The 14476-nt window shown below is 43.4% G+C and overlaps 1 protein-coding gene across 1 annotated transcript; it reads right to left on the reverse strand.

Moving 5' to 3' along the window:
* Window positions 1-1135: 1135 nt before the first annotated feature.
* On the reverse strand, window positions 1136-11294 carry LOC142196964 (vomeronasal type-2 receptor 26-like). The gene is made up of 6 exons (XM_075266935.1): window positions 11023-11294; window positions 8279-8417; window positions 7657-7848; window positions 5760-5981; window positions 2651-2774; window positions 1136-2052 (listed from the first exon to the last, which is right to left on the reverse strand). Exons 1-6 carry the CDS (start codon window positions 11292-11294, stop codon window positions 1136-1138), a joined length of 1866 nt encoding a protein of 621 aa, XP_075123036.1.
* Window positions 11295-14476: the final 3182 nt, after the last annotated feature.

A 14476-nucleotide genomic window follows, 5' to 3' on the forward strand; every position in this document is an offset into this window, starting at 1 on the left:
CTCTCCCTCCTGGCAGCCGCCACCCCCCTTTGTCCCTACCCGCTTCTCCATGTGGTCACTCCTTCCTCCTACCTCATGCCCCCTTCCCCTGTCTTACCTACCCCGTGTCCCCTTTCCCCCTACCAACCTGTGGCCCTGGCCTCACCACACCCTGGGCTTCCCATGCACCGATGTTCCAACTTGTAGTGTCCAGAGACAGCAGACGCTGAAGGACAGCTGACCGAACCAGCATTCCAGAGAGTGGCGCAGGTGACCCCCTGTCCGGCCGCGGCAGAGTACTGCGGTGTCGTGGTGAGGCCACACAGGTGGGGCAGCGTATGGACTTGTTGCTGGCCCAGAGTAGAGGCCCTTGTGCAGGACGCTACGGACCTCTCAGAGACGCCATGTTGCTGTGGACAGCGGCCGGACGATAACTCCGCCCACATAGAGAAGAGGCACCCAATCAGGTGAGCTGCTGAAAGGGCTGGGATGACGTGATCCCGTGACATGAACCGTGAGAAGCACCAGGCATGGGAGATAATTGCGGTGGTGTACAGGAATTCCATGTAGCCTATCGTTCAATCTGGGCCCCAAGGTATGTATGTGCACATTTTCAGACAAATCCGTTCGCCCATGTAGGTGTGATTGAGGAACAAACATCCAAACACACAAACTTTCACCTTTATAATATTAGTAGGATAATATTAGACAATATTAGATTATTGGCAATGAATGGGTTTACTGTCTATATAAGCAGCCACAGCACAGATCCCACTCACAGTCTATAAATCTGTCCTCTCTATGTTTATTTAATTCTAATTATTATCATTAATCTGCCTGTAATTACTTGATTCTGTAAGACCTACTAGTCCTTTAACTATTGATAGAATTCCTGAATTTTCTGAGCCGTGCTGCCTAAAGTCTATGATCTAATGGGATGGATCACAGAACTATTTACATCTCCACCATTTACAGCAACTACAGATTGATTACAAATGTCCAAGCTTTTACACTTCATGACACTATCACCTACCACTGAGGAGTTGTCCGATGTTAATGCCATGACAAAGACATTTATGGGCCATTACACAAATGCTATCTCTATATTTCCCGGGGGTGGCCATTTTCCCATAGCTCTGCCATTTTTGTTTGCCTATTATATCATTAGTTTGTGTTTTGCTTGAGTTATTAAGTTTCCTTTTACATTGAGTTCTGGTCTCAGTAGGATGATGTAACATTTAGGAAAGAAGATACAGCCCAGAAGTCCCGCACTAGAAACCTCAATGGTGAAGACCACCACAGCCACCATGTATTTCCCCTTGGTGCTGAGATAGGCCATAATGAAGGCAATCCACACACTGCAGAAGACCAGCATGCTGAAGGTGATGTACTGAGCCTCATTGAAGGTGTCTGGAAGTTTCCTGGCTAAAAATGCTACAACAAAGCTCAAGACAGCCAGAAATCCCATATAACCTAAAGAAATGTAGAAACCAATGACAGACCCCTCATCACATTGTAGGATTATCTTCCCTATTTCTATCTCTGTATCTTGATATGGGAATGGTGGAGATAAAGACAACCAGATGACACAGATGAAAACCTCAATGGATGAGAAGATGATTAGAAGACATGTAGAGAAATGTCTCCCGAGCCATCTCCTCATTGATGTGTTGGGTTTTGTGGCTTTGAAGGCCAAGACCACGGTGATTGTTTTGACCAAGATTGAAGAGACAGCGATTGTGAAGATGTTCCCAAAAGCCACTTGTCGGAGGAGACAGGACATTCTGGTTGGACGCCCAATAAATAGGAAAGGACAAAGAAAGGATAAAATGAGTGAGAGAAGAAGTATAAAGCTGAGGTTCTGGTTATTGGCCTTTACAATGGCGGTGTCCTTGTATTTGATGAATATCCCCAATATAACAGCAGTCAGAAGACAGAAGACCACGGCAATAACAACCAGAGATAATCCCCGGGTCTCCTCATAAGATAGGAAGTCGACTGTTCTTGGGATACAGGTGTCTCTTCTCTCATTCGTCCATTGATACTCAGAACACTTCAGACAACTTTCCATATCTGTGAAGATGGAGATGTATAAGAAAAATTCAAAAATTCAAATATAAAAAGTATAGAATGAGAACCTCCCTAAGAGGAATTTACAATGTTGTTAGACCAGTGGGGTGAATACTAAAGGTCACAGAAAGGAGACAAAGATACCCAATGTATACTTTATTTCTTTATCACTTTTTTTAAAAAAAAAAACTTTTACATTTTATATTTAGTTTTTGGAAATGGGATAATTAGAATATTTAATTATTTTAATTTATTTTTAACTTTTTCACAGCGGTTACCTTAGGAAACCCACGGACCCCTTAGACTATAACGGGGTCCGTGTGGTTTCCGCTTGGTTTCCACACGTAAAATGCAGAAAGAAAAGTACTACTTGCTTCTTCATGCGGAGAGGGGAACGGAATGGCCCGAACGCAGATCTGAACCAGCCTTAGATGGCTCGGGAGGTTTTAAGAGGCAATTAATGGAGAATGGAGAAGGTCTCCTATATATTAGAAAATGTATACACAAATATGATTGAGTTGGAGACGGAAGGATAGTGCATGAAACTTTTTAGTCTTCAGAAGCCGTTTCTGCAGGTCGAACAGCCTGTAGTAAATATTACCTGTCTGGTTGGAGATTTCACCCTCCGGACATGGGACACAACGGTAGCAGCATCTCTGTTGTCCTTCATGGATGACTTTCCTGTATCCATGTAGACAGCTTGGAGAGCAGACAGATTGTGGGGTCTGGGGATAGAAGAAGGTTTAGAAAATACTTGACAAAAATCAGTATGAAGATTAGAGATGGGTGAATCGGTACAAAACAAACCAAATTCAACCAGAATATTCTAGATTGTTTGGTTTTTAACAAAATATGGGATTTGTCTTAGATGAACAACAATGGCCACCACAACATATATTGCAGTAAATTATTATCTCTTCAGTTCCAGAGTATAATAGATGGAGGCCCAGGGGAAGAGACAAAAAGAAAAAACAAAAAAAAACAAAACATTTATCCTTACCTTCCATTACCACTTTTGGGTATTCCTGCACGCCGTCTGTTAGGACAGTGCGGCAGCTCTGGTCTAGGGTCGGGTCGCAGCCCGCTCCTCTGTTGTTATGTTTTGCCGGCTGTCACCCTTCCCTAATTGATGGCAGCCCTGCTTTGCAGGGGTTAACTTTCTTGCAGCAACTGGGCACAACGTTGTGTCAGCCAATGTGCGCCTGGCGTGGGTAGCTGGGCTGGTTGGTTGGGACCACCCTTTCCCTATTAAAGGAGGCAGGTGGTTCAGCCCACTGCCCTAGCCTCATTCCAGATCCTCATTCTGAGTTGTTGTGTGCATGGTTACAGTGCTGTTGTTTTGTAGTAGACCTTAGTTAGACTTTCCTATCAGATAGATTCTTACCTTTAGGTCTCTGGCAGCAAGCTGCTTTGTTTCACAGCTGCACTGGTAGCTCACACTTTGTGTTGGTCTTTGTCTAGCTCAGAGGTTCTGTCCAGACTGTATTTCTTTAGCGGCTGCTCTGAGCTGCAGAGTCTGTCTCTGTGAGGGTAACAGAGACACCCAGAGGGTGGAATTGCCTGGCAATGACACTGTCAGGCTTCATTGACAGACACCAGGGTAGCATTGCGGCTTAGAGCCCAGTTGGGCTCTGCAAGTTATTATTTATTTTATTTTTTTGTTAACTTGCAGACCATAACACTGTCTCTCTCTCTTCTTATGGCTTTTGGCCCTGTGGTTGGGCCTCAGAGGTGACATGGGCACTCCTAGAATCATGGTGCTATGAAGGAACCACAGAGTATATTATTTTCACTTCTAGTTCTATTCGAACAAGTTTAGACAGTATTGAACCCGTCCTATTGTCTCTATTTCAGGTCCGGTGATCTTGTGATGGACAAGGAACCAGGAGCTGTATGATCTGATGCTCTTATGTGTAACTCCTCTGCTACAACTTCCTATTCCTTCTTTAACTGGGACATTGATGCTATGTATAAAAAAAAAATGATGTTACTTTTATATGTGTTGAAGGTAAAGGAGGGTTACCAGAGTTTTCATTTTTATTTTTAATATTTAATGTTTTTTTTTTTTTTAATTGTAATTAATAGACCCCTAGGGGTTTTGTAGTTATACAATTCAGTGCAATGCTAATATTGTAGTACTTCTATTACAGGGCGCATAGAGCGGCTGCCATATTTAAATACTGACAATCATCTTTAGTCATTGCTAAGCAGCATCGCAAACCCACACCCCACATCACTAATGGCTGTGACAGGCTGGTCAATTCAGACCAGTCGATTGCAGCATGTGGAGGACAACATTTTGGAGCCATGGAGGTACTGCCAGGAGTGATGTGGACTCTAGGGGGTGGATCAAGTAAAGGTGACTTCTGCACCCTAAGGGTAACTTCACACAGATTTTTTTGACAGTGGATTTTGTCGCAGAATCTGTCTCAAAATCTGCCTGCCAGAATGGCTCCCATTGACTTCAATGGGAGCTGCTCGCTTCTTGATTTGCTAGCTAGTAGCAGAAAAAAGAAGCAAGATGCCTTATCTTGCCACGAATTCCACGGATTACTCAACCACTGCGTCCATGGTACGAGACTCCCTCCAGATTAGGCCCATTCATTTCAGCCTAATCTGGAGCGGAATGCTGCAACGGGTGCCAGAGCACTGCACCGGCATTCTGTAGTGGCTAGCAACGTGATATGTTCACACAGTGATAACGTTCCAATCTCATTTAATATAGAGACAACTAGGGTAAATACATCTGGGGTAAAAATCGGGACACCCTCATACACATTAGATAGTTGCCCTATCCCACTTGATATTTTCTAATGTATATGGGGGAACATAAACTTTAATAAACGGAGAAGTGCTCTGACCCCGGTGGAGATCCAAGGAACATGTATTGAGATAGTCAGGACCTATAAGTATCTGGGCGTGCTCCTAAATAATAAACTAGACTGGGCTGATCACCTGGAGGCGCTGCACAGAAAGGGTCGCAGCAGACTCTACCTGCTCAGGAGTCTGAGGGCCTTCGGAGTCCAGGGGACACTTCTTAGGGCCTTCTTCAACTCTGTGGTTGCTTCTGCCATCTTTTTCGGTGTGGCCTGCTGGGAGAGCAGTATATCAACCAGGGACAGAAATAGACTTGACAGGCTGATCAGGAGGGCCAGCTCTGTCCTGGGGAGCTGCCTGGACCCAGTACAGGTGGTGGGTGACAGAAGGATACTGTCTGTGGTGACCTCCATGCGGGAGAACAAATCCCACCCCATGTATGGGACCTTGATGGGACTTGGCAGCACTGTAAGTGACCGTCTGCTTCACCCCAAGTGTGAGAAGGAGCTATTGCAGGTCCTTCCTTCCAACCGCGACCAGGCTGTATAATCTACATCAGACCAAGCGAAGACACTCCGCACAGAGAACTAATGATTATGACTATAAAGTCTTCCTTCTTCTCTTCCTTAGCTGCTATGGACTCCTAGTATATCTTCTCTTCTCAGTATATGTGTGTCCTGTAATATATTACTGTGTATTATCCTGTATCTGTATTACTAGGCTGCTGTAACATGCTGAAATTTCCCCACTGTGGGACTATTAAAGGATTATCTTATCTTATCTTAAATAAGTCTGAAGGGTGAGCCCAGACGTGAAGAGAAGTGATTTGAAGACATTTTCACATGAATGGAGACGATAAATTATTAATATATCTAAAGTGTCAATAAATCTACCTCAGTATATTTTGGATCCCATTGAATATCACGGTCATTTATCATAAATTGCTCATGGTCGTTAATACTATGAAAATATCCAACTTGTCTTATATTTCTCTCTGTTTTTGAAATAAAATAATTTAAACAGTGAAATTTTGTCAGCGAGTTTCCCTTATCAGTAAAGTAAACCATCTCACCGCCCGGAGTTGTGAAATTAACCTTCTTTAAGTATCGGTTGACCTGTGGAATAATGTAGTGTGTGCTATGATAACATAGAATCCAGTGTTTCATCATCTCCTACCTGTACAATGATACTTACTGACAATGAGTTTAAAGTGGATTCCCATCCTAGAATATTATGGCAAATTCAAGGGGTATGACCTACATTTCTCATTGATGACCCCACCTCTTGGACCTATCACTCTAACTGAGGTCCTGGACTCCTGTAAAGTCTATGGGAAGATTAAATTTAGCGGATCACATTTGCTTGGCTGTATTCAGAAAATGCATATTACACACACTATACGTATTACATACATACTGTACGTTCATTAACTTCATACACATTTACCTTTCCTGTTGCTAATGCATTTGAGAATTGTTAGGAAAAATGTTTTCTATTCCAGGAGAACAGTGAAGAGTGTCCATAACCATGGATAGCCCAAGAAAAAAGGGCACCCAACACGGGGCTCCCAGATTTCTTGTCCTGTCCATTCTCCTGTTCAAAGGACTTTTATTGGTATGGATCCATACACTAAAACCCTCTCTAATTCCACACGACTACAGATTTATCTGGTAGTCGCTAGCCAGTGGTCATTGCCTACATCCACACTTGGACATTCAAGTGTTTTCTACTTTCTATCCTAAGTGTCTGCTTAGTGACCCCACACAGTATCATGTCCAATTAGTTTCCCCACATAGTATCATGTCCTCTTACTCCCCCCATGATATAATGTGGTATAATAATACTCACCTTCCTGCATAATCCTAGAACTGTATATGGGACCACTCTGGTCTCTGCTCTCATTAGGTTGGAGTGAAGTCACTACATTGTGTCTGCCTGCATCAAAGTCTCTGGCATGTGCGAGAAGGAGTGAATGGTAGAGCAGGAAGCTGATCTATGTCCTAATCTATGTCTTATCTGTGTCCTAAGGCGGCCGATAGAGTTGAAGTCCTGACTTGGCACTTGTAATCCTAATAGGAAAGGATTCCTCGATCCTCTGGTGCGGCCAATACAATACTAGGTATAGACAACAGCTGACTGCCCTGAAATACTTCATATCATTCATAGCTCTGCCTTCTATTGACTACTTACCTTTGATAACATCTGCAATCTGTTTTTAGACAATGACTTAAGATTTCCCTCACTTAAGGATAGACCATGTAATGCATTCGCAACAGAATAGACGGCCGAGTACACACTAAAGGTACAGTGGAAATTACTGATGTCATACTCATGAGGAGCCACATTATTAAAGTGATTTGTATCATTACAATATCTGCAGGAAAACCAATGAGGTTCTTCACAGCATGGAAAATAGAAATCCCATATGTCAGACATTATTGAGGAGTTTAGATGTTTGTAAGGACCAACCCTGAGCAAATAATCCTTCAGCCCTGGAATATTTCTATTGGGTAGAGAAATCTGTAGAAATCCGGTTAGTTCGTGGCTATAATACACATCCCACACAGTAAATAAAGACAACAATATAAAAACCTTTCTACTATTATATATCTTCTGGATAATGTTTAGAATATCCGAGGTCCCAATAAATATAATAACATCAGAATTGGTCTTCAATAACTGATATATAACATTGATGTAATCCTTATCTTTGAGAACATTTTTTGATGATTTGACAAATTCATTGACAATGTATTGATAAGCGACACATATCCAGTTCTGAGTTATTACGCTATTCAGCTCCATGGCGGCTCGTTGGCTTCCTTCATCTTCTCCTACTACAATCCCCACCCAGCTCCATCCAAAATGCTTCAGTAAGAGAACAATGGCCTTATACTGATCCCTCCCATCAGGAACTGTGCGGTAAAAGGAAGGGAAGCGGAGCTTGTTGTTAAATATGGAATCCATAGCTCCATAGCTGATCTGGAAGGGAAATACATGAAACAAATGTCACGATCTAAACATCATGTAATGTAACTACAGGTCAGCTCTACTGATCATCATAAGTAGAGATGAGCGAGTAGTTAAATACTCGATATTCGAGTGGGAGAATGTTTTTATACATTACCGAACGACAAATCTATAACCTGAAAATAAGCAATGGCCATGCAGGCTATAATGTCTGTCTGTGCTCACAGGAAAAGGCTTCACCAATAGTAATGGCAGTGGCAGGAGAAGTGACCAAGACTGTCCTACTTCTTCTCTATGTGATCTTCTTTGTAGTCAGGCCACATCCACATCTAGTACATGGTTGTTGTTGTTGTTGTTGTTATCATCATCCTCACCATCTGCTTCTCCTTCCAGTGTCAGGCATTTATAAGGGAATGTGTGTCTAGGAAACATCTATATGCACCCAGTCACCTGGTGACTTATCAGCTTTACTTGCAGCTGACCAAATGTCTAGTGTTGCTGTTGCTGCTGCACCTCTTAGTGATAGTGCTAACTGATGGCTTGTGCCAAGCCTTGATGGAGGATATGTAACCATTTTATCTCTGGAAAGGATCAGAGAATGTGACCCGTCCCTTAGATATGTCAGTGTGGGGAATGGTGCATGCTACTGTCAAGTAGAGGAGCCCCAATTACTGGCAGGGAAAATATATATGCTGAGACCAGGGTTTTTTAAAATATCATACATGGCAGGTTACTTATAACCTATTAACAAATGCCTATTAGCAACAAAATCCAAGTTTCTCATTCATGTTTGGAGTAATATAAATAAACATTTATTGAATTCAAGTATAAGACTCAAAAATAGGTTAGAGCCAAAATTACTAGCAACGTGTCCTCCAAGTGAGAATGATATCTAGTGCTTAATAAAGCTTCATAGAGAGTATTGTATACCACTTATGGGATAGAGATTGAATATGGGTAATAGATATTGAGAGACTCTGTATATAGAATTAGATTCTAGTGATAAAAATCACTCATATAGTAAAGAGATCTATGGTCAGCACCTATACCTAGGGTTGACTAGGGGTTAAACTGTTGTAAGCCGATGGCTGGTCAAGTAATGGAGGGGGTGGACATCTCACACAGACTACTCAGGTGGGTGAGATGAGAAAACTCCAGGAATGTTTGTTCTCAGCAGACAACGTTCATCTGCTAAGCATTTTGGTAAATCCTCAGTATTGGGCTGGATTTTTAGGGATGACAGGTAGGTTGGTAGTGGGACCTGTCATTCCACCCCCCTCCAGTCCACACTTTGGGGATGTTCCGGCAGCGACTCAGCTGCAGAGTCTGCTCATCAAGGAAGCTTAAGAATCCAGCTCCAGCAGCAACACTTTGGCAGAGCTTGGCTGGAGAGCTGACAGAGAGGTCATATTTTTGGAGCAGTGTCCTGAATGATTCTACTGGCTTTTGGACTCCTGTTATTCTAGGTGAAGTCACCTATTCTGTGTTTAGTTAGAGCCTAGCCAGGCAGAGAGTTATTTTTGTATTGTTTCATTTTGTTGCTGCACTACATTTTTGAGTGAAAATAAACTCTACCTTTGTCTTGGACTAAACAAATTGAACTTTTGTGTCTATGCCACCCCACCCTGCAACCCCAGACCCTGACCCAGTTTTTCATTCCATCAAACATTATGACCTAGCAAGATTTTGTGTAAACCTTCTTTCCTGGCGCTTGGTTTGGTGTGGGATATACCCCAAATTCTCTATATTCGTACATTGCCATTATGAAAGAATTGTACATGCAGGAGCATAACTACAAGGGTAGCAGCAATAGTAGCTACCACAGAGCCTGGGTCATTAGGGGGCTAGGTGGCAGCTGCTACCATTGCAGATTTTTTTAAATAGGCAGTTACTTGTTGGAGTAACTCCAGCAAGTAACGGGCCCTATTTACTTACCAATCCTTGCCCCTGGTGCGGGATCTTCTTCCTTCCTATTTATTGTTTGCTTATATTTACATTGGTGCTTGCTATTGCCTTGTGCTTGCTGGCTATTTACTCTTGCTGTTTTGTTACCTGTATTCCTATTCCTGACCTCTGGCTATATTCACTTGGATTCCGATTTTGTACTTCATTGCTGGACTGGTATCGACCCCTTGGCTAGCTGATCTCCCTTTGTTGTTGTTTGTCTTGTCTGAGTTCTGTATCATCACCTATATCTTGAAAGGACTTTGCCGCCAAATTGTCAGGTAGCATGGCATCCTTAGGAAATACAGGACACCGAACTACTCATAGTAAAGTGGCCTAGTACAAAGTATCCAGCCTCAGTGTTTTGCTAGATCCCCACAGTAACACATCTTACAAAGGTATCAATCTAGACATCCTCTACCTCTCACCACAGCTTGCCCAATCCTCCAAACCTGGACCATAGCATGCCATCCAACATAATAACACAGCTCTAAATCCCCTCCCCCACACTACCCCCATGTTTACCATGCACCCCACAGTCCACTGTGCACTCCACATGTTCCCCCCATGCCCCATGTCCTATCATGTGCAGCAAGCACATTCGTTACAACGAAGCAAGACTAAATCCAGATTCGATGCAAATCGAATATTTCCTGAAATTTGGATCGAATTCCAGTTCATCAGGTTCAATTTGCTTGTCTCTAGCTAATAGAATAGAGTTATTACTTAAAGGGATCCTCTCATTCAATCACATTTTTTTTTTTATTATTAACATGTTGGAATAGCCTTAAGTAAGGCGTCTTCTTCTGGTGGTGGCTTCTAACTTCTAAGCCTTGGGCAAGTTGACGGTGCACGCCCGCCAACCACGAAAAAATGGGCGCTTGTATTTTTTATATTGACAAAGCCAAAGATGAAGCAGAAAACTGGGTGAGTAAATTTCCTCCACAATCTCTTGTACGGGGTTGTAGGGAAGAGAAAAAAGGCTCAAAAACTATTGGGCACTAAAGGGATTGATAGTAGCCGGAATAATAGTAACAAAGATACCGGATGACGATCCCCCACTGATGTATCAATTATTTGGATACAGTATATGGATAAGAAACAAAAGATATCAAACTTTAAACCATTGTATAAATTCTCCCATCTATTCTCTGTCTCTGTCTTCTTCTATCAGTCTGTGTCACATCACAATACAACCTCGTTCAGACAGAGAAGACATACAATGTAGATTCTACCACTTACTGTTTGCATTCTATAATCTCATAATGATTGCGGAATGATAAACCTAGATCAATACTTTTCTCGTCAGAAAGTTTTAGGATCCCTCCAATGATCAGATCTGCAGACTCCGCGACATTCTTCACTTCTCCGGCCAAGTCTATAATGCATCTGGTGTCCATAAGGTCTCCAGCACTGATATAAGGGATTGTATACATCATGTATAGCACCTGCAGCATTGTCACCTTAGGAGAGGAATTAGTAAGATGTGCTCGATGATTTATTGTTTTCTTCATTATCCCAAAATGATAAAAAAGAAAATACTATGTGGAGGGGCCACTATGGGACATAATACTGTGTGCAGGGGCCACTATGGGACATAATACTGTGTGCAGGGGTCACTATGGGACATAATACTGTGTGCAGGGGTCACTATGGGGTATAATACTGTGTGCAGGGGCCACTATGGGACATAATACTGTGTGCAGGGGCCACTATGGGACATAATACTGTGTGCAGGGGTCACTATGGGACATAATACTGTGTGCAGGGGCCACTATGGGGGATAATACTGTGTGCAGGGGCCACTATGGGGCATAATACTGTGTGCAGGGGTCACTATGGGGTATAATACTGTGTGCAGGGGCCACTATGGGACATAATACTGTGTGCAGGGGCCACTATGGGACATAATACTGTGTGCAGGGGCCACTATGGGACATAATACTGTGTGCAGGGGTCACTATGGGACATAATACTGTGTGCAGGGGCCACTATGGGGGATAATACTGTGTGCAGGGGCCACTATGGGGCATAATACTGTGTGCAGGGGTCACTATGGGGTATAATACTGTGTGCAGGGGCCACTATGGGACATAATACTGTGTGCAGGGGCCACTATGGGACATAATACTGTGTGCAGGGGTCACTATGGGACATAATACTGTGTGCAGGGGCCACTATGGGGGATAATACTGTGTGCAGGGGCCACTATGGGGCATAATACTGTGTGCAGGGGCCACTATGGGGAATAATACTGTGTGCAGGGGCCACTATGGGACATAATACTGTGTGCAGGGGTCACTATGGGACATAATACTGTGTGCAGGGGCCACTATGGGACATAATAATGTGTGCAGGGGCCACTATGGGACATAATACTGTGTGCACTGGGCCACTATGAGGATAATACTGTGTGCAGGGGCCACTATGGGGGATAATACTGTGTGCAGGGGCCACTATGGGGTATAATACTGTGTGCAGGGGCCACTATGGGACATAATACTGTGTGCAGGGGCCACTATGGGACATAATACTGTGTGCAGGGGCCACTATGAGACATAATACTGTGTGCAGGGGCCACTATGGGGCATAATACTGTGTGCAGGGACCACTATGGGACATAATACTGTGTGCAGGGGCCACTATGGGGCATAATACTGTGTGCAGGGGCCACTATGGGGGATAATACTGTGTGCAGGGGCCACTATGGGGGATAATACTGTGTGCAGGTTCCACTATGGGGGATAATACTGTGTGCAGGGGCCACTATGGGGGATAATACTGTGTGCAGGGGCCACTATGGAGGATAATACTGTGTGCAGGGGTCACTATGGGGGATAATACTGTGTGCAGGGGCCACTATGGGGGATAATACTGTGTGCAGGGTCCACTATGGAGGATAATACTGTGTGCAGGGGCCACTATGGAGGATAATACTGTGTGCAGGGGCCACTATGGGGGATAATACTGTGTGCAGGGTCCACTATGGAGGATAATACTGTGTGCAGGGGTCACTATGGGGCATAATACTGTGTGCAGGGGTCACTATGGGGCATAATACTGTGTGCAGGGGCCACTATGGGGGATAATACTGTGTGCAGGGGCCACTATGGGGCATAATACTGTGTGCAGGGGTCACTATGGGGCATAATACTGTATGCAGGGGCCACTATGGGGCATAATACTGTGTGCAGGGGCCACTATGGGGCATAATACTGTGTGCAGGGGTCACTATGGGGCATAATACTGTATGCAGGGGCCACTATGGGACATAATACTGTGTGCAGGGGCCACTATGGAGGATAATACTGTGTGCAGGGGTCACTATGGGGCATAATACTGTGTGCAGGGGACACTATGGAGCATTATACTGTGTAAAAGGGTCTCTTAGAGATGTTATACTTTATAAAGGGGCCTCTATGGGACATTATACAATGTGGAGGGCCAGAATGGGACATTATACTATTTGTAGGGACCCCATGTGTGTCACAGGGCTGAGGACACATCACATCATTCCTTCCCTCCCTGCTTGTTAGTACATGAAGCTTGTGTCTGGCTCTTGTCACTTACTTGTTACACTGAAGATGCGGCCGGTCTGGAATCCTCTGGAAGTCGAACTCTGATCTTCAGCTTCTTCCTATTTATCTTCTCCTGACATATACAGGGTAGATCTAGAGCTATTTGGGCATCTCTCATGATCATACAATCTGCAGGTGATAGTTATGAAGTTCAAGAAAGAACAATCTATAAAAACATAACATTTATTGTGTTTATCTGTATTCTCAGAATGAACTTTTCTACTACACAATAAAAGAACTTTGTAACATAATTTATGGAATCATTTATCTTAGACAGGACGACTTTACTCCAACATTTCCCTCCACCAGTAGATTTAGACTCTTGAGCTTGATAGTTATACGGGGGATGGTTATGAAATATGTAAAGCAGTGATAAAGTATCAATAATGGGGTCAGTATCTGATTGTAGAATCCTTTGTATCCATACAATCCCTTCTGTTGTTTCATCACCTCTGGGAGGAGTTTCATATACTGCACCATGTATTTTATGAATGTATTCAATTGGGGCACATGTTGGCGGCTCAGGCTAAGATTAGTAATCTCACCATATTGCGTCATTCAAAGGTAGAATTACTTGTAAGAGACAGGGATACAAGAGGTATTATCTGAGATTTTTACACATCTTCTTGATGGCTACCATAAGATGTCCCTAAAAAAAATGGGATGACCAGTAACATACCATCCTGGGGTACCCCAAGACTATCTCTATGTGAAGTCAGAGTTTATCGCCATTGCTGTTACTCCATACGATGTATAAGACACCAGAGTAGTTAGAAGGAATGGGCCTCAGAAACAATGCTAGATGTCCCCAATACACTGTCTACCAATAAGTATTTGGACATCCATGGTAGAATAGAAAAACAACGTTTATTCATAGTCAATAGTCGGTAGAACCTCCACGAGCGGCCATGACAGTCTCAACCCTCTGGGGCTTTCCACAAGTCATTGTAGGACGGCTAGTGTATTTTATTCCATTCGGCTTGGAGAAGACAGGTAACATCTTTCACCGATTTTGGACGGCTGCAGTTTCGGGGGTCTGCCAACTCGGGGCACATTCTGACAATCACTGTTTACCTGCCACTTCGTAATCACATAGGCCACTGTCGATTTTGGGTAAT

This window comes from Leptodactylus fuscus, chromosome 3 (genome assembly GCF_031893055.1).
Source record: "Leptodactylus fuscus isolate aLepFus1 chromosome 3, aLepFus1.hap2, whole genome shotgun sequence".
Taxonomy (NCBI): Eukaryota; Metazoa; Chordata; class Amphibia; order Anura; family Leptodactylidae; genus Leptodactylus; species Leptodactylus fuscus.

Bases quoted from the DNA above. Each gene is read 5' to 3' on its own strand.
- LOC142196964 (XM_075266935.1), bottom strand. From the start codon at position 11,294: ATGAAGAAAACAATAAATCATCGAGCACATCTTACTAATTCCTCTCCT. The intron at 8,418-11,022 runs GTAAGTGGTAGA...GATCCTTTCCAG, and splicing joins GAGATTATAGAATGCAAACA to AGATAAAATGGTTACATATC. The intron at 2,775-5,759 runs GTAGATTTATTG...TTCTATCCCCAG, and splicing joins GGGATCCAAAATATACTGAG to ACCCCACAATCTGTCTGCTC.